Genomic DNA, 23,100 nt, shown 5'->3' on the forward strand with positions numbered 1-23,100 from the left:
AAGTGTGAGGGAGGTCCAATAAGGGTAGGATATACACAATGAATGATAGGTCCCTGGGGAATATTGAAGAACAATGGGACCTTGGTGTACAAATCCATAGATCCCTGAATTTGGGAGCACAGATAAACATAGAACTGTGTTTGTTTTCCCTGGATCAGAGGAGGCCGAGGGGGATCTGATAGATATATACAAAATTGTGAGAGGCATTGGTAGGGTAGATCATAAGAATCTTTCCCCATGGCAGAGGTGTCAAAGACCAGAGGAAATAAGTTTAAGGTGAGGAGTAAGTGATTGAGAGATGTGAGGAAAATATTTTTGACCCAGAGGGTCGTGGAAATATGGATCGTGCTGCCTGAGAGAGTGATGGCAGGTACTCTCGCAACATTTAAGAAGCATCTGAATGAGCACTTAAATTGCTAAGGGATAGTAGGTGATGGTCCAAGTGCTGGTAAATGGGATTAGTATAGATTGGTATTTGAAGATGAGCGTAGACATGGTCGGCTGAAGGGCCTGTTTCTATGCTGTATGACTCTACGACTCTGAGGTCTGTTTGTTCACCTGGTTCAAATGGCTGACAACATCAGCAGTGGGAGAGGCCAGTGAACTGGCTGTTTGCCCTCGTCAAACCATGACACCACAAGGCTAGCAGACAGGTAAATAACATTTCATGAGAAAAAAAGTTTACGTAAAACTGTTTGCTTGACATTTTTGTCCATTTGAAGTATTTGAAGTAAATGTGCAAAGCAGCCAGCCTGTCCACATCAATGTGGGAAGGATCTAAAGTTCTCAGTTTCAAAGTAATTATACACCTGAAAGAGCTTTGCTGCACACTGTGATTTGGGTAAAGGTTCTTGGCAATTATTCACTTCTTTTGATGTGGAGGATGAAGGGTGTAATGCTGCTGCTGAATAATCCTTTGGTGATCACACAGATGGCACACAATGGAGAACAACATTAGCCATATAATCCACAATAAAGGACTTCCAGTGTGGTCTAACCCAGGTTCTGTACAAATCGTAGAATTGTCACAGGGCACACAGGGCTGGTGCAGCCATTTGGCCCATCATGTCTGCACCAGCTTTCTAAATGAGCAATTAATTCGTCTTTTACCTTTCACCAGCCTTCTCCCTGCCCCCCCCCCCCGCCCCCCCCACCCTACCCCACCCCCACCCCCCCGGTACCCTGCACACTCTCCCTTTTTGCCCAACAGTCTACTTCCCTTTTAAACATTTCAAATGAACCTGCCTCACCAGCATTTCCAGGCAGTGCATTCCAGACCTTCACTCACTTCATGAAAAGACTTTTTCATGTCACCTTTGCTTTTTTTGCCAATTACTTTAATTCTGTGTCCTCTCATTTTCCATTCTTTCACAAATGGGAAGTTTCTCCCCATCTAACTCTGTCCAGACCCCTTACGATTTTGAAATCTCTATCAGAGCATCTTTCAGCCTTCTCTTCTCCAAGGACTTTTCCGATCTGTCTTCATCATGGAACTTCCTCATCCCTAAAGCCATTCTTATGGATCTTTTCTGCACTCTCTCCAATGACTTAACATAAAATCATAAAATCCCTACAGTGCAGAAGTAGCTCATTTGGCCTATCGAGCCAAATGGGGCAATTTAGCATGGCCAATCCACCTAGCCTGCATATCTTTGGGACTGTGGGAGGAAATTGGAGTACTTGGAGGAAACCCACGCAGACATAGGGAGATTGTGCAAACGCTACAGAGACAGTAACCCAAGGCCGGAATTGAACCCAGGTCCCTGGTGCTGTGAGCTAGCAGTGCTAACCACCGTGCCACCCTTAAAACGCATGGCACCCAGAACTGAATGCAATACTTCAGCTGAGATTGAACTTGTGTCTTAAACAGGCTCAACATAAAAACCCTAAATCCCTGAAAATAAAGAATAGGATATTGTATAGTTTAATAACCACTCTGTCAACCATTCCTGCCATCTTCTACGACTTATGCACATCCTTTCACAAATAAATCCTACTGCTTTATTTGCATTTTATAGTTAAATCTGTGATTTGCAAAAAAGATTTGTGGAACTCTATCCCTAGATCCCATGGCTCTACTCTGCCTGGAAACCCATAATTGTGACCGTCCATTCTTTTTACTAAAATGTATCATCTCACGCTTGCATGTATTGAGATTAATTTCCATTTACTCATTCTGCAACTTGCATGGCCTTGTATTTTGTCGCAGCCTTCTTCAATATTAGCTACACCAACCCCCATTTGGTGCAATTTAGAACCATAGAACCACAGAATCCCTACAGTGCGGAGAGAGGCCATTCAGCCGATCAAGTCTGCACTAACTCTCCAAAAGAGCATTCCACCAGGCCATCCCCTCGATCCTATCCTCGTAATCCCATGCATTTACCATGGGTAATCACTCTAATCTACACATCTTTGGGACACTATGGGGTAATTTAGCATGGTAAGAAGTCTAACAACACCAGGTTAAAGTCCAACAGGTTTATTAACCTGTTGGACGTTAACCTGGTGTTGTTAGACTTCTTAATGTGTTTACCCCAGTCCAACGCCGGCATCTCCACATCATAATTTAGCATGGCCAGCCCACCTAATCTGCGCATCTTTGGACTGAGAGAGGAATCTAGAGCACCCAGAGGAAACCGACGGTGACATGTGTAAACTCCACACAGACAGTCACCCAAGGCCGGAATTGAATCCAGGTCTCTGACACTGTGTGGCAGCAGTGCTAACCACTGTGCCACCATGCTGCCCTTTTGCAAATTTTGAAACTGTACTTCTGATTCCCAACTCCAAACATTTATGCAAAAGGTGAACATAGCACCCATCCTTGTGAAACACCACTTCCCTCCTTCTACTAGCCTGAATAAATACCCTTAACCTCAAGTTGCTTTTCCGTTTTGTTGACAACTTCCTATCCATTCTGCTACTTGTCCCCTGATGCCACAAGCTCTGACCTTAGTAACACACAATAGACTCATTGCTAAGTATATGACATTGACTATGTTATCATCAGTCAGCTCTTCTGCTACTTCTGAATTTGATGAGGTTGGCTAAACATGGTTCTTTCTTTGGAAATCCCTGTTGACTAATCTCTATTCAAGGATGTAATAGAAAAATATTCAGAAATTGAAAATGTAATAAAGATCCTTTTACCTTTTCTGCCAACAATGTTGCCTAGATGGGTATTTTGAGTACAAAATTCTAACCCAGTGCAAATATAATGGAAATTATGAACAGATTGGCCAGGATTTGGAGCCACGAATGGCAAATGAACTTAACCTGGTTTTGTTAACTCACTACCTGAACTCACTACCTGACAGTTTGGCTGAAACTTACCAAATGTACCTATGCAAAGCAGTTACCATTTTGAACTGTTCATCTCCATTTCCAATCACTGTTCAGCCTCCCTTACCTGGTTTCTGGGTCATTGGGTGTTCCAGATGCACCGCTGTATCCCGGCATTTGCTTGTCAGCTGAAAAAGGGACAACGTCCGAAATGGAAGGTGAGGAAGCTGCACTGCGCGACTTGATTGCTGGCGTTTCCATGGCAATAGATGTCCCAGAATCCTTCCTGAGGGAGCCACGTACAGAAGAGGACCTGTCAAGTTGAACAGGATGGCCCATGTGGGTACTCTGTCCATGAATATCCATCATGCGCAAGTCACTTAACTTCTGAGGAGAAGACGGTGGTGTTTTGGAGCCAACTGATGGTATATAACTGTCAGAATATTTCCTGGGCTTTATTCTATAAAGCGACTGCTCCATCATGTCAGCCTGCACATTGGTGTTTGGGAATGCATTGCTAGACCTCAATGAAGGGCGGTGGTATAGGCCATGGTCTGGCATGTCCCCAGGAATTCCAGTGTTAGACGATGCAATGCTCATTCGTCCATCATGATACATGTAAGGATCAGCGTACAGACCTTCGTTTCGGAAAAGGGCAATATTTTTACCACTCAAGTCCTCATCTGGTTTGACATCTCTTCTTTCTAAGATGGCGCTTGGGCTGGGGGATATGGATCTTGATGGTGGCACACTGGATAGTCTGTCCCTGGGAACAGTGGCACTGCCTGGCATAGGTATGGTTCGCCCTCCATTATATGGAATTCTGGATGGAGATGGTGGCATTGATTGAGTTAATGACGGCGAAACTGGTGGTCCATGGGGAAGAGGAACATGGTGACGAAAGGATGGAGGAGCTTCTTTTGTGTGAACCATCTCCCTCTGCATCTGAAAACAATTAAAAACACATTTAAGTTTGAAGTCGCAAGACTTTTTCCATAGCAAGGGTAAGGACTGTATTCAAATAAAAGAGGTGCATGGCACATCACTAAGAATGGATGCAGAGTACAATCCTATTCATATTTTAATCTGAGCTACAGTCAGTGGAAGGCAACATTTCACACTAGGTGAGAACATTAAAACAGAGCACAATGTCAGGACGATCTCTGAGGCAAGTTACAAGAAGTATTATTAACAATCATCTCTAATCTGACTGTAATCCCTAACCACAATAATAATAGGCAAGGTAGAGTAAAAGGGCATAATTAAAAAAATCTACCCCTCCTAATGTTTACAGATTCCCTGCACCAAATGCTTCCAGCCTCCAAAGGCCTTTTCCCTGGACCCTCCAATACTACAGACAATCCATGGAAATGTTCCATCCAGAGACCCTCCAACTCCCAGTACTGACCAATTCTGGTACCTAGCACAATGTTCCATCCGCTCTTCACTGCCCATCCATTCGCAGACTGTCGTTCGCTCAGGTTTCTCCTTCACTACAGACAGACGTGCTAGTTAGGTGCATTGGCCATGCTAAAGTCTCCCTCAGTGTACCCGAACAGATGCCGGAGTGTAGCAACTAGGGGATTTTTGCAGTAACTTCATTGCAGTGTTAATGTAAGCCTACTTGTGACACTGATAAATAAACCTCATTTTAACCCGGGCTCCCTCCACACTGCTGCTAGCTCCAAAGAGCTTCCCCAATCCTGATGCAACGCACGTTGTCTATCCTCCCATATTCCCCATTTCCTGACAGTTGGCCTCACTACATCTCCATTGCTGCCGACCCATAGGATTTTGCCTACCCCAAAAGAACATTCACATTGCAAAAATTCTCTAGTAGGACCTCAGATCCTGTCCCAGTGCGACCAAACTCCAGGTTCTCCTTATAAATCACTACCACACCCAGAGTCACTCCCAATGCCAACAAATTCTAGCAGTTTTTGCATATCACTTCCAAAAGCCAAGGCATCTGTAATCTGCTAATTCCCAGAGTTTTCCTGTATATATTTTTTATTCATTGGTGGAACATGGTGTCACTGTCTGGCCAGCACTTATTACCCATCCCTAGTTGCCCATGGAGGGCACTCGAGAGTCATCCATATTGCTGTGGCTCTAGAGTCACACATAAGCCAGACCAGGTAAGGATGGCAGATTTCCTTTTCTAAAGGACATTAGTGAACCAGACAGGTTTTTTTCCAACAATCGAAAATGAGTTTCATAGTCATCATTAGATTCTTAATTCCAGATTTTTAAAAATTTAATTCAAAATCCATCTTCCGTGGTGGGATTCAAACCTCGGGTCCCCACAGCATTAGCTGAGTTTCTGGATTAATAGTCCAGTGACAATACTACTAGGCCATTGCCTCCCTTAATGACTTGCAAAATACAAAGGGACGCAAAGTAAATACTTCTTGGATTGAATGAGAAAGTGCATCCACAATGATGCACAAAAATACGGGTGTATTTTCAATGGGTGCATCCATAATGGTCAAGGGTGCATTTTCAAGTTTTACAAATAACAGTCAAAAGTCAATCCACAACAAAACAGAATAACAGTCAGTAAACATTTGATTTAACCCATTTACAATAGTACATCAATGACCCTGATGTTGCAATCTGTGACACATTGCAGCTATATAAAACCTTGGTTAGGCCATATTTGGAGTATTGCTTGCAGTTCCGGTCACTACATCATCAGAAGGAAGTGGAAGCTTTGGAGAGAATGCAAAGAAGGGTCACCGGGATGTTGCCTGGTCTCGAGGACATTGGCTATGAGGCGAGGTTGAATCAGCTAGGATTGTTTTCACTGGAAAGACGGAGGCTGAGGGGAGACCTGATAGAGGTCTACAAAATTATGAGAGGCATAGACAGAGTGGATAGTCAGAGGCTTTTTCCAAAGGGTGGAAGTGTCAGTTACAAGCGGGCATAGGTTCAAGTTGAGAGGGGGAAGTTTAAGGGACATGTGCGGGGAAAGTTTTTCACGAGTCACCTGATGAAGGGGCAGTGCTCTGAAAGCTCGTGGCTTGTGCTACCAAATAAATCTGTTGGACTTTAACCTGGTGTTTTGAGATTTCTTACCGTCACAAAGTAATACCATGGGAAATTCAGCAATAATATACTTTGAAGTGGTTAACCTACACTGCATATTAATCAAGTTCTGGTATGTTATGTAAATTTGTACAGCACACTTGAAGCTATTGACTCATTAACATTGACTAGATTGACTCCACTTCAATCTAAATTCCTTCCAAGACAAGTCAGCAGGAAAATTTAATGATTTATTCACATGCAAAGGTGAACCAACAAGATGGAACAATCAGATCAAAAATAGCTTTTCACAGTTTCTTCGCCCGATTTTGCCCCAAGTCTCAAATAAAACTGAACAAAATAATAATAAAAATTTAAAATTTTCAAATTCACAAAATTATTATACAATTGCTTTAGCATCCGAATGCCTTCACTCCAATTTTTACGAATTGGAGGTGGGGGAGTACAGCATCCCAAACATCTTTGCTTGTTACTTTTAGATATTATCCAGGTTTGTAAAATGTACCACTTTTCAAGACGGGTGTGTCTAAATGCAGGACAGTTATTGCCAATCCTTTGTTTCCCTTTGGTGAAAGTGGATCGATGTTCTCTATGAACCACTGCTCCCAAACTTACGTGAGACAGAGACTTGCGGGTAGGGACAGTGATCACACCAAACAGGATTTTTAAGTTCATGCATTCAATTTATAAACAATTACAGCCTGCTTCCTGGTTCAGACGTTGAATTGTGCCTGCTTTCAAGCTTTCACAGCAGTTTGTGTCTGGTTTAACCATTTTTGTTCAAAGGAAGCCCACGGAGCATACGGAGTCGTTTCATATCGAAACTACTGCCAACTTCGCTTTAGCTTCGGAGTTTAACGCAGATATGCCAAAGCAACCGATTGAAGCATCCACGTTTACTTTTGTTCATATGTAGAGCTCCAAAACAATGATGTTTAATTATGCAGCCGCACTATTTCGCTGCATCAAACCCCAACATCTTCAAAGGACGGAAGAAAAGCATGCTGTTGCATAATACCTTTGAAACTAAGGAAAGGTTTTTGAGCCATCAATATGTAAAGAGAAGCAAACATTTGTACACATTTGAAAACCGCAGTGTGCCTTCTCAATCCGACTGCCAGGGGAATCGACAATAACAAATCTTGCATCATCACAGCAGTTAAGTTTTAGCTGGCCACTAACTCCTTTTAGACTGCGTCATTGAATAGTAAAAGCACAATAGACATAAAAGGGAAACCACAACTGCTCATTATTAATATCAGTATTTCATCCAACATGATTACATGACCCCTATGGGGTCCAGGCAATTACATTTTTACATTGCAAGTTACTGGAGTTATCCTCAATAATTTCACCACAAGAACTTGTAAACATGCTAACTAACAGTTGAACTTGATGAAACTTACTGTTCACATAATCACAATTATTTTAATCAGTATCGACAGTCCTGGAAACTTCTTCAACTGGCCCATTAATTAGTCTCTATGAACGTCGCAATTGATCAGCACAAAGGAAAAGGCACCATAGGAAAGGTATCCCAAAGGCATGGGCAGTCCAATGCACCAGCACCTGTTACCATGTTGACACTTGCCTTTAAAGGAAGTTCCCAACACCTGCCTGGGATTTGGTGAAAGCATCCAACACCAAGTAAAACAATTCCCACAGCGTTCAAATAAATCAGTGGGTGCAATTTGATCTCGTTTGTTACGTACTAGTGTGTTATTGCGGATTCACATTGTGTTGTCCTTGAGCTTCTCCCAGTGTTGAGTCAGAGCTGGCAGCCTGGTGGCACAGTGGTTAGCACTGCTGCCTCACAGCGCCAGGGACCCGGGTTCAATTCTGGCCTCTGTCAGTGCAGAGTTTGCACATTCTCTCTGTGTCTGCGGGGGTTTCCTCCGGGTGCTTCAGTTTCTTCCCACAGTCCAAACATGTGCGGGTTAGGTTGATAAATTGCTCCTTAGTGTAAGGGGTCCAGCAGAGTAAATAAGTGGGGTTACAGGGATACAGCCTGGGTGAGATTGTCGTCGGTGCAGGCCGGATGGGCCAAATGGCCTTCTTCTGCACTGTAGGGATTCTATGAAGTCATATACATGCGGATTTCTACGTTTGCAATGTAGTGTAAAGTATGTCCATTAGAACAGACACAGACAACTTCACAAAGTCAAACTCAAGTCATATGAAATCATGTGAAGTTAAAGGCAATGTCTATCACCACATGAATTTAAAACCTATTTCAACAAACAGTTGAAGTCTGCAGTAAGCCTCATCTTGTGATCATACACTTTGCTGTGTCCCTGCAGTGCAGAATTAAATACATTTCTTTCACAGTACACTCATTTCCTGAGGAATAAAGACTTGCTCAAGCCAAGACTTGAGATCAATTTTACACCCAGGTGAGCTAACTAGATTACTTTAAAATCAACAGCTGAATACAATTTCATGCCAATGTCCTAAGTTCAGTGGAAAAAAGACCTTTGTCACTAGTCTAACAGACTGATCAGAAAACATCTTTTATGAGATCAAGGTATCCCAAGGTGCCAATGAAGTACTTTTTGAAACATACGTCACTTTTATAATGCAGAAAATGAGCAACCAATTTGCACACAGCAAGCTGCAATGTATTAATGATCAGATAATCAAATTTTATTTGGGTGGTGATGTTGATTGAGGGATAAACATCAGCTGTTACACTCGGGATTAATCTTTTATTCCTCTTCAAATGGGGGCTAATTTTGCCCATCTGAATAGGCAGGGTTTTCGTTAAGCAACATTTTCATCTGAAAGACAGCACCTTTGACAGTGTTGCAGCAGATTTTCTGATCAGGTCTTTGGGGTGGGATATAAACCCACAGCCTCCTGGCTCAGAGGAGTGTGTGCTACCAACTGAACCATGGTTAACTCCTTAACCAAGCAATCAAACACAGCAGTAATGTGCTACACAACTTTCTGGTAACCAAAAAATGCACTGAAATTGCAAAATGAGAGTACGTTTTGATGTTGTGCACCATATATCACAACAGGGTAAGCTACATTTGTTTTATTGCAAGGTGTAGGATATTTGTACAAGCTTATTGCTTCAATTTTAACTTATGTTGGGTCAAAAGGAATTGCTTAGCCAATGTCAGGAGTTGTCTTTCAGCACATTAATTGCTGTCCTCTAGTCCAGAAATTTAAAATGTGGAGGGAAGTGATTCTCAACTTATTCCACTGATTCTTTCAGTGCCAATTGTGGCCCTGTGAACTGACATTCCAGTGCAGCATTGAAGGAGCGCTGTACTGTCAGAGGTGCGTGTTTGTGGAGGAGACATTAAACAGAGGTGGCACTATTTTGAAGAAGAGTATGTCCCCAGTATCCTTCAATCAAAACTGCAGCAGTTCAAGAGGGCAGCTCACTGCAGCCCTCCAGGGCAATATACACTGACCTTGACAGCAAACCCACATACCAAGAACAAATAAAATTAAATTTAAGAATGCATCGGACCATTATTACACTGCCAGTTGTGAGAGCTTGCAGTGCGCAAATTGGCTGCTCAATTCCTGCAATATCACAACGACTACACCTTTATTGGCTGTAAAGCACATTTGGACATCCAGAGTTCTCGAAAGGTGCTTCAAGTACAAATTTTTCTTTATTTTTGGCCTTTTATTATTCAGTATAACATTGCACGGTTAATTAAGTACTCTCAAACTATAAGTATGCAATTTTCACAGTGTGTAATATAAAATACTGACACTCCAATACACATGGGAACACCAATAAACATACAAGTTGAGGAATGGTGGGTTAAAAGAGACATCTAAAAGATGATGAGAGGAAACGTGGGGCACAGTTTCTTCTCCATTTTACGTGGACTGGGAATATCTTTGACTGAGCCATGTGAATGATAGGTCAGTGTGTCCTAAACTGTCACCCTTTCCTGAACTCTCATACCATCCATTTTATTAACTTAAAGCTGTGTCTTCCTTGGGCAGGTGTAGGGCAAAGGGGGTTAAAAGAAAATTACAGATCTGCACTTAACTTCCTTAAATTTGATCTCCACACCTAAGCCAAAGGCTCTAACCAGAGGAGTTAGAGGGCAGCAACTGATTGGGAGAAGCCGGAGGTGGGAGGCCAGAAATAAACCCGCTCCTGCCTCATTAATAGTTGCGCTGAGATTGTGTCTATCAAAAAGTATACACGCCTTGTGAGAAGTGTGAATGAAGAGTTAGCGTTATGAATGTGTTTCTTTTTCTCTGCCCTGTTCCTGGAAAATGCGGAAGTCCAAGACACAGGAAGACTCAGCTGCAAAACAACATTCCACATTTTCTCTCTCCGACCTGGCAATAACTGAAGGTGGGCATTGGGACCTGAAATTTTCTGTTCCCTCTCAACTGTTCCCCAACTCCACCGACTATCATACGCACACAGAACCTAGCCAATTGAAAGGTCACATTAAACATTGAAGCCATGAAATTCAAGAGAGAAACAGCAGAAAATACAAATTCTTTTTATGACTGGAGATTCAAAGATTTCCTTTCTTTGTATTATGTATACACTCCACTAAAGGGAGCAGGGTTAAAGGAGTCCTTTTCAAAATGAGCAGGTGATCTGATATTTATGGCTGTGTTGGAAAGATGAAAAGGCAGTTGAAGATTTTCTTGGCATCACTCCAATTTTTTCATCTAGTTCAATTTGAGCGTTTTTGAGATACTGATGCTTAGAGTTACATCGCATCAGTTCACTTAACACATTACAGAAGGCCCATTATGTGAGATAAAACTGTCACTTAAAATAACTGATTTAATAAGACATTAGAATGGTAGTATAGGTCTCCGCACTTGAGAATTTATACATTCATTTATGTGTTAATAAATATTTCAGAAGGGGGTTTGAAACCGAACTTGCTCAATTCGTATTTTTTTATTACCTTTTAGTTGACTTGAACAGATGACTATGCATCCATGAGCTGGATCTGCACAGGAGTTTACACACCAATAGGTTTTACCTATTTCTTCACTCTTTTTATTGTAATTTATATACAAATAGCTTGTGTATCAACTTCCAACGGGCTGTTTTTGTTGAATTTAAACTTACTAAATTTGATCACTCTCCTTTTTAGGCAGTCCCTCAGGATCAATGATAATTCGCTTCCACTCTGATTGGGGTGGCACGGTGGCACTGTGGTTAGCACTGCTGCCTCTCAGCACCAGGGATATGCGTTTGATTCCCAACTTGGGTCACTGTCTGTGCGAAGTCTGCACATTCTCCCTGTGTCTGCGTGGGTTTCCTCCCAGTGCTCCAGTTTCCTCCCACGGTCCAAAGATGTGCGGGTTAGGTTGATTGGCTATGCCAAATTCTCCCTCAGTGTACCCAAACAGGGGCCGGAGTGTGGCGACTAGGGGATTTTCACAGTAACCGCATTGCAGTATTAAGCCTACCTGTGACTAATAAATAAACAAACTTAATAAATAAATCTGCTCTGATGTGCTCGGAGATGGCTGAGGGTCAACGTGTGATCTGTAGAATCTGCCACATAAGGGGAAGGTGCTGCTTGAAGGGTTAGGTAGGTGGGTTGTTTGGCAGTTTGTGCACTCCCTCTTCCTGCCCCGACGACTTCTCTGCACATTCCCAAAGTCTCTTGATGATTGGAGCCTTTCTGAATGAGCCTTCTCCGTTTCGGTCAGGCACAAGCCAGGGACTCCTTGGAGTCTATGGGTATTTTTGACCTCGAGGGATGCTTTGAGAATATCCATAAGCTTTTCTGCTGTCCTTGTGGGAGTCTTCTGCCACGGCTGACTTCCCAGTAGAACAATTGCTTCATGAGTCTCGTGTCAGGCATATGATCTACCTACCAAGGGGACCTGGTTTTCAGTTATTAGTGAGCATCTCAATGCTGGGCAAGTTGGCTTGAGAGAGAGAGAATACCATCTTTCTGGCCACTGGATTTGGAAGGCACTACGGATTGTACTTCTCCAGTGCTTTGAGGTGCCAATTGTAGATTGTCCAAGTCTCTGAAGATTATAGTTTAAAGTTTATTTTGTTAGAGTCAGAGAGGTTTACAGTATGGAAACAGGTCCTTCAGCCAAACTTGTCCATGCCACCTAGTTTTTAACCATTAAGCTAGTCCCAATTGCCAGCATTTGGCTAATGTCCCTCTATGCCAATCTTACCCACAAATTGTCTAGATGCTTTTTAAAAGACAAAACTGCATCCGCCTTTACTACTACCTCTGGCAGCTCGTTCCAGACACTCACCACTGTGTGTGTGAAATAATTGCACCTCTGGACCTTTTTGTATCTCTCCCCTCTCACCTTAAAACTATGTCCTCTAGTTTTAAACTCCCCTACCTTTGGTAAAAGATATTGGCTATCTATCTTATCATTGCCCCTCCTTATTTTATAGACCTCTATAAAATTACCCCCAAGTCTCCTACGCTCCAGGGAAAAAAGTCCCAGTCTAGCCAGCCTCTCCTTATAACTCAAACCTTCAAGTCCCGGTAGCATCCTAGTAAATCTTTTCTGCACTCTTTCTAGTTGAATAATATCCTTTCTACAATAGGGTGACCAGAACTGTACACAGTATTCCAAGTATGGCCTTACCAATGTCTTGTACAACTTCAACAAGATGTCCCAACTCCTGTATTCAATGTTCTGACCAATGAAACTAAGCATGTTGAATGCCTTCTTCACCACTCTGTCCACCTGTGACTCCACTTTCAAGGAGCTATGAACACGTCCCCCTAGATCTCTTTGTTCTATAACTCTCCCCAATGCCCTACCATTAACTGAGCAAGTCCTGCCCTGGTTCTATCTACCAAAATGCATCAGCTCGCATTTATCTAAATTGAACTCCATCTGCCATTCATCAGACCACTGGCCCAATTAATCAAGATCCCCTTGCAATCCTAGATAACCTTCTTCACTGTCCACTATGCCACCAATCTTGGTGTCATCTGCAAACTTATTAACAATGCCTCCTAAATTCTCTTCCAAATCATTAATATAAATGACAAATAACAGTGGACCCAACACCGATCCCTGAGGCACACCGCTAGTCACAGGCCTCCAGTTTGAAAAACAACCCTCTCCAACCACCCTATGTCTCTGTCATCAAGCCAATTTTTTTTCCAATTGGCTACCTCACCCTGGATCCCATGAGATTTAACTTTAGCAAAACAACCTACCATGCGGTACCCTGTCAAAGATGTCACAAGTAGGCTTACATTAACACTGCAATAAAGTTACTGTGAAAATCCGCTGGTCGCCACACTCCGACACCTGTTCGGGTACACGGAGGGAGAATTTAGCATGGCCAATGCACCTAACCAGCACATCTTTTGGACTGTGGGAGGAAACCCAAGTAGATACGGGGGAACATGCAGACTCCACAGAGACAGTGACCCAAACTTGGAATTGAACCCCGGTTCCTTGGCACTGTGAGGCAGTGCTGTTTAGCGAAAGGCCAATTTTCACATATACTTCAGAGAAGAAGTCAGAAATGACCTGGAGCTCAGTTTCTGAGTGAGCGCACACACAAATGACATCTGCATAATGAGTTCTATCGCTGAGTTTGGAGAGATGTTGGCTTTGGATTAAAAACAAGATAAGTTGAACAGTTTCCTATCTGTTCTGTAAATTATCTTCATGCGTATGGATAATTTGCTGGAGGTGAGGTGTGGTAATGGAGGTTGACAGGGAAGAGGTTGGGTGCAATGACACAGCCTTGTTTGACCCCAGCCTTCACTGAGATAGGTTCAGTTGTGGTTCTGTTGGCTTAAATGTCACAGTAGAGGAGGCAGAGGATGGTGACAAATTTCTGAGGGCAGCCAATTAAGAGGCAGATACTCCATAAGCCTTCATGGTTGCTTTTGAGAGATTAAGAAAAGGTCATGTAGAGTCGTTCGTGTTGATTCTGATATTTTTCATAAATTTGCTGTGCAGAGAAGATCATGTTTGTGGTGCCTCTCAACGTGTGAAAATCACACCACTTCTCTGGAAGGAGCTCTTTAGCCATGGGAGGAGGCAATTGAGGAGGGTCTTTGCAATGATCTTTCCTGAGGTAGACAGCAGGAAGATTGCTTTGTAATCACTGCAATCTATGACATGTCCCTGAAATCCACTCCTTTTCCCAGATCAGGAAGATGAGGCTGTGCAGCCGTGCCAGGTGTATTTCTCTGCTCTGTGAGGGCGGCACAGTGGTGAGCACTGCTGCCTTACAGTGCCAGGGACCCGGGTGCAATTCCGACCTTTGGTCACTGTCTGTATGGAGTCTGCACCTTCCCCGTTTCTGCATGGGTTTCCTCCGGGTGCTGCAGTTTCCTCCCACAATCCAAAAGGCGTGCTAAATTCCCCCTCAGTGTATCTGAACAGGTGCCAGAGTGTGGCAACTGGGGGATTTTCGCAGTAAATTCATTGCAGTGTTAATGTAAGCCTACTTGTGACACTAATAAATAAATAAGCTTATGTTTCAGAATTTTGACTATTCTAACATACTCGTGGCCAGACTTCAATATTACACCCTCTCTAAATTTGAGGTCATCCAAAACTCTGCTGCCCGTGACCTAACTCACACCAAATCCCATTAACCCGTGTTCACTGACTTACAATAGCCCCTGGTACAGCAGCACTTCAATTTTAAGATTTTTATCTGCCACCAGCATGAATATCTTTGCTTTCACAAACTTGCCCCATCCAAACTCTGTAATCTTCTCCAGCCCTACAATCATCCAAGATATCTGCACCCCGCTAACGCTGCCCTTGGCTATCCCGGATTTTAATTGTTGACTGTACCTTCTGCTGTCTGGGCCCCATGCCCTGGAATTCCTGCCCTAAAAGGACGGCATGGTGGCACAGTGGTTAGCGCTGCTGCCTCACAGCGCCAGGGACCTGGGTTTGATTCCCGGCTTGGGTCACTATCTGCGTGGAGTTTGCACGTTCTTCCCGTGTCTGCGTGGGTTTCCTCCGGGTGCTCTGGTTTCCTCCCACAGTCCAAATATGTGCGGATTAGGTGGTTTGGCCATGCTAAATTGACCCTAGTTTCAAGAGGATTACCAGGGTAAATGTGTGAGGTTATGGGAAAAGGGTGGGATTTTTGTTGGTGCAGGAACAATGGGTTGAATGGCCTTCTTCTGTACTGTAGGAATTTTATGATAAACTTTCCACCTCTCTTTCCTCCTTTGAGGGGCACTTCATAACCTACTTGTTTGACCAAACGTCTGCTCGTCTGTCCTAATATTTCCTGGCATGGCCCGGTGTAATATTTTATTTTGTAATGCCCGTGTTGAGTCTGGAAATGTTTGACCATGTGAAAGGTGTGATGTCAATACAAATTGTGGTTGAATGCAGGAATGCAACTCCATCAAGCCATAGCTGGAACATTAAACCGGCAACTGTTCACCTGCTTTCATCAGTAATGAAGACAATGCAGACATCAGACAGAACAGCATTATGAATTCAATTCATTATGCCTGTGCGTCCCTGTGGACATTATCACTTTTTAAGATACAGCACATTCCAAAGCTGGGAGTGTGGTTTCTGCCCCGTGACAAGGGTGGGACCTACTGTAAACCTGGTAATCCTCAGCTCAGTTCAAGGATCAGTGATAACCAGTGTTATTTCAAATCGAAAAAGTCAATTCAAATCAAGTCCAATCCTGGTCCCCATGAGGGACAAACCAGATCCAAGCTGACAAGGCAAGACATTACATCCCATCTTGGGCTCGATCAAACAAGATCCAAGCTGACAGGATGAGGCATTGCACCCCCTCCTGGGCTTGATCTAATGCTTTACGTTAGCCAAAAGGCCGAGATGGCTTTGAAAAATTGCATCAGGTAAAGTCTCGGTTTAACCTCATTGGCTACCCTGATCCTTTACTCTACCCTAGTTTAAGCAAAACCAGGATCACAGGCATCAGTTGATTGTGCAACTGGGACATAGGAGTGGACCCGGCAACTGTTTGTTAGTCCAATGTTGTGGAAAATGTTGAGTTAGAAGAAACCCTGAGAGCTTTTAACAGTTAGTGTGTGCAGACCAGAAAGCGGAGGCAGAAGATTTGATCTCTCCAGTGAGAAACCTTGCAAAAAAGCTCGATGAGGAACAGAGTTTAAGGAACTTATTTGCTCTGAAGTTAAAATAATAATGAGCATAGTTTTCAGTTTTGTCTCTCTCAGCGAGAGATACCAACTGATGAAAGATCCACTGAATGCTCACAAGTCTGCCAGAGAAAAACTGAAGCTGAGTTAACCCAAGCGAGAAATCTTGGTATTCTGAGAGTGGTAAATCTTCACTGGGGTTCTGTGTCTGTAAAGGTTGCTGGGATAAAATGAAGAGTGAGAGTTTAAATCATTTTCTGCTATCTGACTTGGAATCTTTCCAAACTTTTTGTCTGGTGTAATACAGTTCATTTATTCTTGTTTAATTAATGTTTTATTCTTTCGTTGGCAGTTCATCAGCAGACTTCTGTGAATCTGTGCAGTAAGTGCCCTCCATCGTTCAACACAATATTGAAGTTAGGAGCCAGAAATCCAGTGTGGGATCTGACTTACGCAGTATTACCATCAGCTGGGATAATAACAAGAAGCTCAGTGTCGCTCTCCAATAAAATATCATGTGGCAGTCAACTTGCTATGGGAAAATTACTGTCAATTACCATCAACTGGTGTATTCCCCATACAATATCTCTACCAATCAGAGTTCAAATGCTAATCAATCAGCACGTCCTTCTCATACAGTATAAATTTGTTATTTCCCTGATGTTTTCTTGCGAATTGTCCTGATGAGAGCAGAAGACGAAAAACTTCAACAAAAAAGTCAATTTTTCAGTAATTATAACTGTCTGGGATCCAGACTCCTTTGCAGACATGCCTTTTTATTTGACAAAAGCAACCTCTTAAACCTTTCAAAGTCTCATGGAATTAAAATAATGTTTACAGGTCTATTGAAGGGTCTTAGTGAAACTAGTCATAGGATTGAAATAAGCTGGGCTAAACCTCAAAGTTTCCAATTGTTTTTATAAAGTCAAGTGACAATTCAGGCTCTGTTGTCAACTAAGAGGGTTGCAAAGGATTTAAATCAAGTGCTAGAATCCAATCTAATGCAGATTACTATTAGGTGGTTCCTGTTTCCTGGATGAGCATCCATTGAAAGCACTTTAAGAAAAATCAGCTTCCATCAATTAATTCGAAAGAACTCCTTCTTACAGAGTACATAGAAGATTAAGCAATATTTTGGCATTTAAACTCTATTACTGAAGTTCCAGTTCTCTCGGATGCCTGACGCAAAAAGGAATTCACATCAATGAAAGGTCAAGGTCTGTTTTCCCAAGTGCAAAACACCTACTGTTTTTCACAGAAGTTTTACTGAGACAAAAGAATTAGCCTATGACAGGGTAGAAAGATTTTGATGTGGCTAACTTATTTATTTGCACTTAGATTTTCAAAGGTTATGATTGATTTATGGTAATATTGTTTGTACAAGATATCAAATCTTTAATGTAACACTGGTCGTCTATTTTTGAAAAGCGTTTGATGATTAAATGGAATGCGCAAATATGCAAAACAGATGGACTCTCAAGGACCTGAAAAGTGAGAGGGAGTCAAATTAGTGCCGATAACAGAAGGTGGAACTTTAGAAACACACTGACACAGTCACTTCAAAAAGAAGTTCAGGAAGACAAAGGATGCAAGTTTCTGTGTGTCTGAGGGCAGAAAAAAACTTGGCAAAAGCTGGCAGAAGGCAGCTATAAAATTTAATGGAACTGGTCCATGAGTGAAACCATGGCTAAAAATCACACTGCAAAATGTACTGTAACTCAAAATACATTAGCAGGGAGATTTAATAGGTTTGTCACTCACATTTTCATAAATCCTGGAACAAGTATGTAACCATGATGTAAGCATTGAACTATTAGTAATAAATCTCAACAGGCATCAAAACTCATTGCTTTGACTCTGTCAAATTTCCAAAGATGTCTAACAGAAAGAGACATCTTCAAAGTAGCACTAATCCATGAAAATTATAGTTTGCATTTTCACAATTTTGTTCGAGAGGGAATCATACCAGCACAAGAGGCCACCATTCAGCCCATCCATTCAGTCCCATTCCCCACCTTTAGCTCCACAGCTCTGCAACTTTATTTCCCCTCCAGTGAGTAACCAATTTCCTTTTGAAACCATTGATAGTCTCGACCTCCACACTCTTGTAGGAAGTGAATTCCAGATCATTAGCACTCACTGCATAAAAAGTTCTTCTGTGTCTCTTGCCCAAAACCTAAACTTGTGTCCCTTTGATCTTGTATCTCCAGCTAATGAGAACAGTTTTTCTTTGATAACTTGCCACTGCGTTCCAGCTCTGACATCAGAAATAAGCCAATATTCTGGGCAGCAAACAACAAGAATATTTAAAGATAGGAAAAGGTCATGTAGCTCAACAAACCCAAATCTTTGATCCATTCAACTTTTCACCACATCAATCCTTTATTAGAAGTTAATTTTAATTATAGCAGCCATTAACACAGCACACGGAACTGCACCCACAAATCAGGTTGGAACAAAGAACTTGTGTGCCTTTGTATAGCACCTTTCACAACCTCTAAGGAGCCCCAATGCACCTTACAACAAATGAAGCACTTTTAAAATAGTGACTATTCATGTGGAAAAGACAAAGAGGCGTGTTTGCACGAGGAAGACACAGGAGAGTGGGAGAGGACACAGAGCTAACAGGAGATAGGGAAAGAGATGGCGAGGGAACACATGGGAAAGACACCAACAGAGCATTGAAAAGAAGAGAAAACAGAAAAAGAAAAGGAGAAGGCAGAGAAAGAAAGAGAAAGTAAGCAGGGGCAAGAATAAAAGGAAGGCACGAAAGAGTGTATGGGCGAGTGAAACAGGGGCCCCAAAAGTAAGAGAGGACCATACATGAATGAGGGTAGAAAATTATACAAAGAGTAAAAGCAAGAGCACATGCACAAGATAGAGAGGGGCACAGGTGAGAAATATAAATTACACCTAGATGGTGATGGAACTGGTCCTGACTGTAAACTCCCGCACTTCTGGGAATGCAGAAGAGTGCTGCATAAAGTCCCACACCCTCAACAGGTCAGGGAAGGTAACACACTGCTCATCTCTGCCCTCATTCTCTTCTGTCTATTACAGGTTTCAGCATTCTCTTTAGGCCCAATCCTACATGTCTATGATTCCGGAACTGCACCCACAAATCAGGTTGGAACAAAGAACTTGTGTGCCTTTGTATAGCACCTTTCACAACCTCTAAGGAGCCCCAATGCACCTTACAACAAATGAAGCACTTTTAAAATAGTGACTATTGTAATGTACGGATCTAACATGACATTTTATTAGATGTACTCAGTCTATGTCAACTTGAGCAATGCTAATCCATTCGTTCAATTAGTCGCAGCCGGTGAGCTAAGAGAATGCTCATCTTTAATGAAATGTGTGCAGGACAGCAATCAAAAAGAACATTCCTTTGCAATGTATTTAGGCTGCAGCCAAAATTATCTCATTCATTCTTGCTGTCTGGATTTTTCTGTGGAAATACAAAAAACCCACCACAAAACTCTATTGCACTCAAAAAAGATACAATTACATATCAACTGGTAATTAATCCAAACAGTGCTAACTAAGTGTTAACTTCTTTGCCGAAAAAGTAGTAATTTAAATACTCCATTTAAGGCTCAAGTGGATATATATATATCATGCTTCGCACTTCAGTGTTTTATCACATCACAGCATATTCCTTTGTGAGCATCTTAAAAACTCAAACTGAGGGGCTTCAGCGAAAGAGGAGACAGTCTGCTTGATGACAGGAAAATAAACACAAATTCCCACTTCCTGAAACATGCTGATCTGGTATTACAGCTTAATTTGAAGTTCAGTATGTTGATTTTAAAGCATCTAAGAGTGTTTGCATAATTTCAAAGAACAAAGAAAATTACAGCACAGGAACAGGCCCTTCGGCCCTCCAAGCCTGCACCGACCATGCTGCCCGACTGAACTAAACCCCCTACCCTTCCGGGGATCATATCCCTCCATACCCATCTTATTCATGTACTTGTCAAGACGCCCCTTAAGTGTCACTATTGTATCTGCTTCCACTATCTCCCCCAGCAGCGAGTTCCAGGCACCTATCACCCTCTGTGGAAAAAACTTGCCTCGTACATCTTTAAACCTTGCCCCTCGCACCTTAAACCTATGCCCCCTTGACTCTTCCACCCTAGGCAAAAGCTTCTGACTCTCTCCTTCATTTAACTGACAGAGAAGGGAGCGAGAGAGAGGGGAGAAGAGAACATTTTCCTGTTCTGTCCAAAATAGCTGGCTACAATAGGCAATTTGACATTTCAAGATCATTCACTGCCTGAATTTTTGAGTATGCTGCTGCAGTCTTGTTGATTTCCTGCTTCTCATCACAAGATGAAGAACAACTGAAGGAAGACTTGGAAGAAAGATCAAACAGTCCAAATGCAATTTTGGATCAGAACAGTATGGATTACTGCTCCAAGAATCTCTGCTCCAATCTCCAACAGTGCTTCCCCAATTTTTCTTCTATCGCCATGGTGATAGTGATTCACACTGAGTATGACTTCATAAATAAGAGCAACTGTTTTGCTCCTATCCAAAATAAACATCCCTCAGTGGGAGCTCAGATGTCCTGCGCTAGAAGGTCACAAGTGCACACCACCCACCCAAGTAATGGTCGTTGGCTACTAATCATAAGGGGAAGGCTGAGCTGATATTTCCCTCTCCATAGCTCAGGGTCACAGAAGTCAGTAGCATCTCATCTGTTGCCTCACATAAAAAAACAGCTGAAGTAGAACGGATTAGGGTTCAAACCTGGGGCATTTTGGCTTGTATGGCTTTGTATTTTTGTACTGCATTACTCAGGGAAAAAAAACTACAAATACAATTTAGAAAAGTTGCAAAGAAACTTTCTTCCTGCGGCTCCCCTCACAATAAAGTCCAATTTCAACTTAAACAAAATTCCCATTGTTTTCACCAGTGTACCTGGGATTCTAATGTGTCGGGATCAACTCAGATCAATCTAGTACAGGCACTCAAATAAACGAAAGCTGATGGATACAAGTACAGAAGCATTTTGCCACGAGGAGATAAACCTAAATAAAGAGAGATTGCAGAAGAAATAGAACAAGACGGAAGTGTCTCCCCTCAGATCCATATATGCAAGCAACTGCTGAGTCAATGGACTGGGCCATTCACAAGAGGTATTTTGCAGGGGAGGCAGTGCCAGACTAACTGCAACGAGCCACTGTTCTCCAAACCAGAGAAGACTACGCCTTAATTTCATAAATAACCCAAATAATTGAATTGAACAGGAAACTATCGAGCGCTTTGGAATCACATTATAAACAGATCTAAAGTGGCATGATATTAGGTAGGATATGAGTTACCAGTACAAGGAGATTTACAGCAATGATATTATAGCAACAAGAACAATGCATGCCAACACTCTATTAAATTAAACAAGAAGCCACAGGATGAAACTGAAAACATCTTTTTCCAAATTTCTATAGCACTTTGTGCTAAACAAGTTGATTTGGGGAAAGAGAACACAAAATAGATTTAGATAAATTAAATTTGACTTTACAGCACAGAAACCAGTGATTCATCACAACTGGTCTAGTCCAGTGTCTATGCGCACATGAATCCCAACTACACGTAGAGGTATAACCTTCCATTCTCAAGAGAAAAGAAAAATCATCCCACTTCTCTCCCCATTTGCAACAAAGTCCATTTCTGGATCATTTGCAAACAAAAACAGAAAATGCTGGGGAAACTCAGCAGGTTTGACAACATCTGTGGAGAGAGAATAGATGTGGAGATGCCGGCGTTGGACTGGGGTCCAACACAGTAAGAAGTCTCACAACACCAGGTTAAAGTCCAACAGGTTTATTTGGCAGCACAAGCTTTCGGAGCACTGCTCCTTCATCGGGCGAGTGAGGACTTGTGTTCACAAACATGGCATATACAGACACAAACTCAATTTCAAGTCTGGTCCTGACTCGAAACATTGGCTCTATTCCCTCTCCCCAGATGCTGTCAGACTTGCTGAGTTTCTCCATCAATTTTTGTTTCCGATGCCAGCATCTGCAATATTTTGCCTTTATATGGATCATTTAACCCATTTGTTGCTTTGAAGTTCCATTCATTTCTATAAATGTTTGCCAGTGAAGTGTTTCACCAATTACAGCTACTTTCACACAAGCTAATCTGGGTGTGAATGATTGCACTAAGTTTTAGCACTTCCATGATTATACTGGCCCTAACCTCTAAATTCACTCTAATCTTCTAATTATCAAAATTCGTGCAGCCGTAACGCAGCAAAGATTTTGCATCGAAGGCTCAGATTCCAGACGCCAAGCTTTCCTTGAGATGCTGATCTGTCTCTTGCGCACTTCAGGCAAGTCCTGATTTTGTATTAAATTTCCAACATCTGTTGCTTGCCTGCCAGGAGTTTAAAAATACATTTGGGCAGCATACAATTCTGTACAATTATGTTAAATAACATTAAATTTCAAAGTAATTCACGGACAATTTCCTGGCTAGAATCTTTAACAACATCAAGCAAGATCATACTGCCACAGCAATTCAAGTCTGACTGGAAGTGCAGCTGTAAACAAAGTTGCACAGAATTGCAGTACTAAAGGAGGAAATACAATTTCGGGCGATAGACAGATGTACCCTTCAAGAAAGTTCTATTACACTCCAATGTTTAATTCAGCAAATTTGGCATTGCAGTTAGCACTGTTGCCTCACA

The 23,100-nt window shown here is 42.2% G+C and overlaps 1 protein-coding gene across 17 annotated transcripts in view; it reads right to left on the minus strand.

Moving 5' to 3' along the window:
* The window catches only part of kiaa1217 (KIAA1217 ortholog), a 583,797-nt gene that overhangs the window by 87,496 nt on the left and 473,201 nt on the right, over positions 1-23,100 (minus strand). For all 17 annotated transcript variants that reach the window (XM_078234173.1, XM_078234247.1, XM_078234212.1 and 14 more), the window contains one exon: positions 3,413-4,230. In XM_078234173.1, the coding sequence (XP_078090299.1) occupies positions 3,413-4,230 (818 nt within the window). The remainder of the gene's footprint in view (positions 1-3,412; positions 4,231-23,100) is intronic.

Source organism: Mustelus asterias, chromosome 2, assembly GCF_964213995.1.
Source record: "Mustelus asterias chromosome 2, sMusAst1.hap1.1, whole genome shotgun sequence".
NCBI lineage: Eukaryota > Metazoa > Chordata > Chondrichthyes > Carcharhiniformes > Triakidae > Mustelus > Mustelus asterias.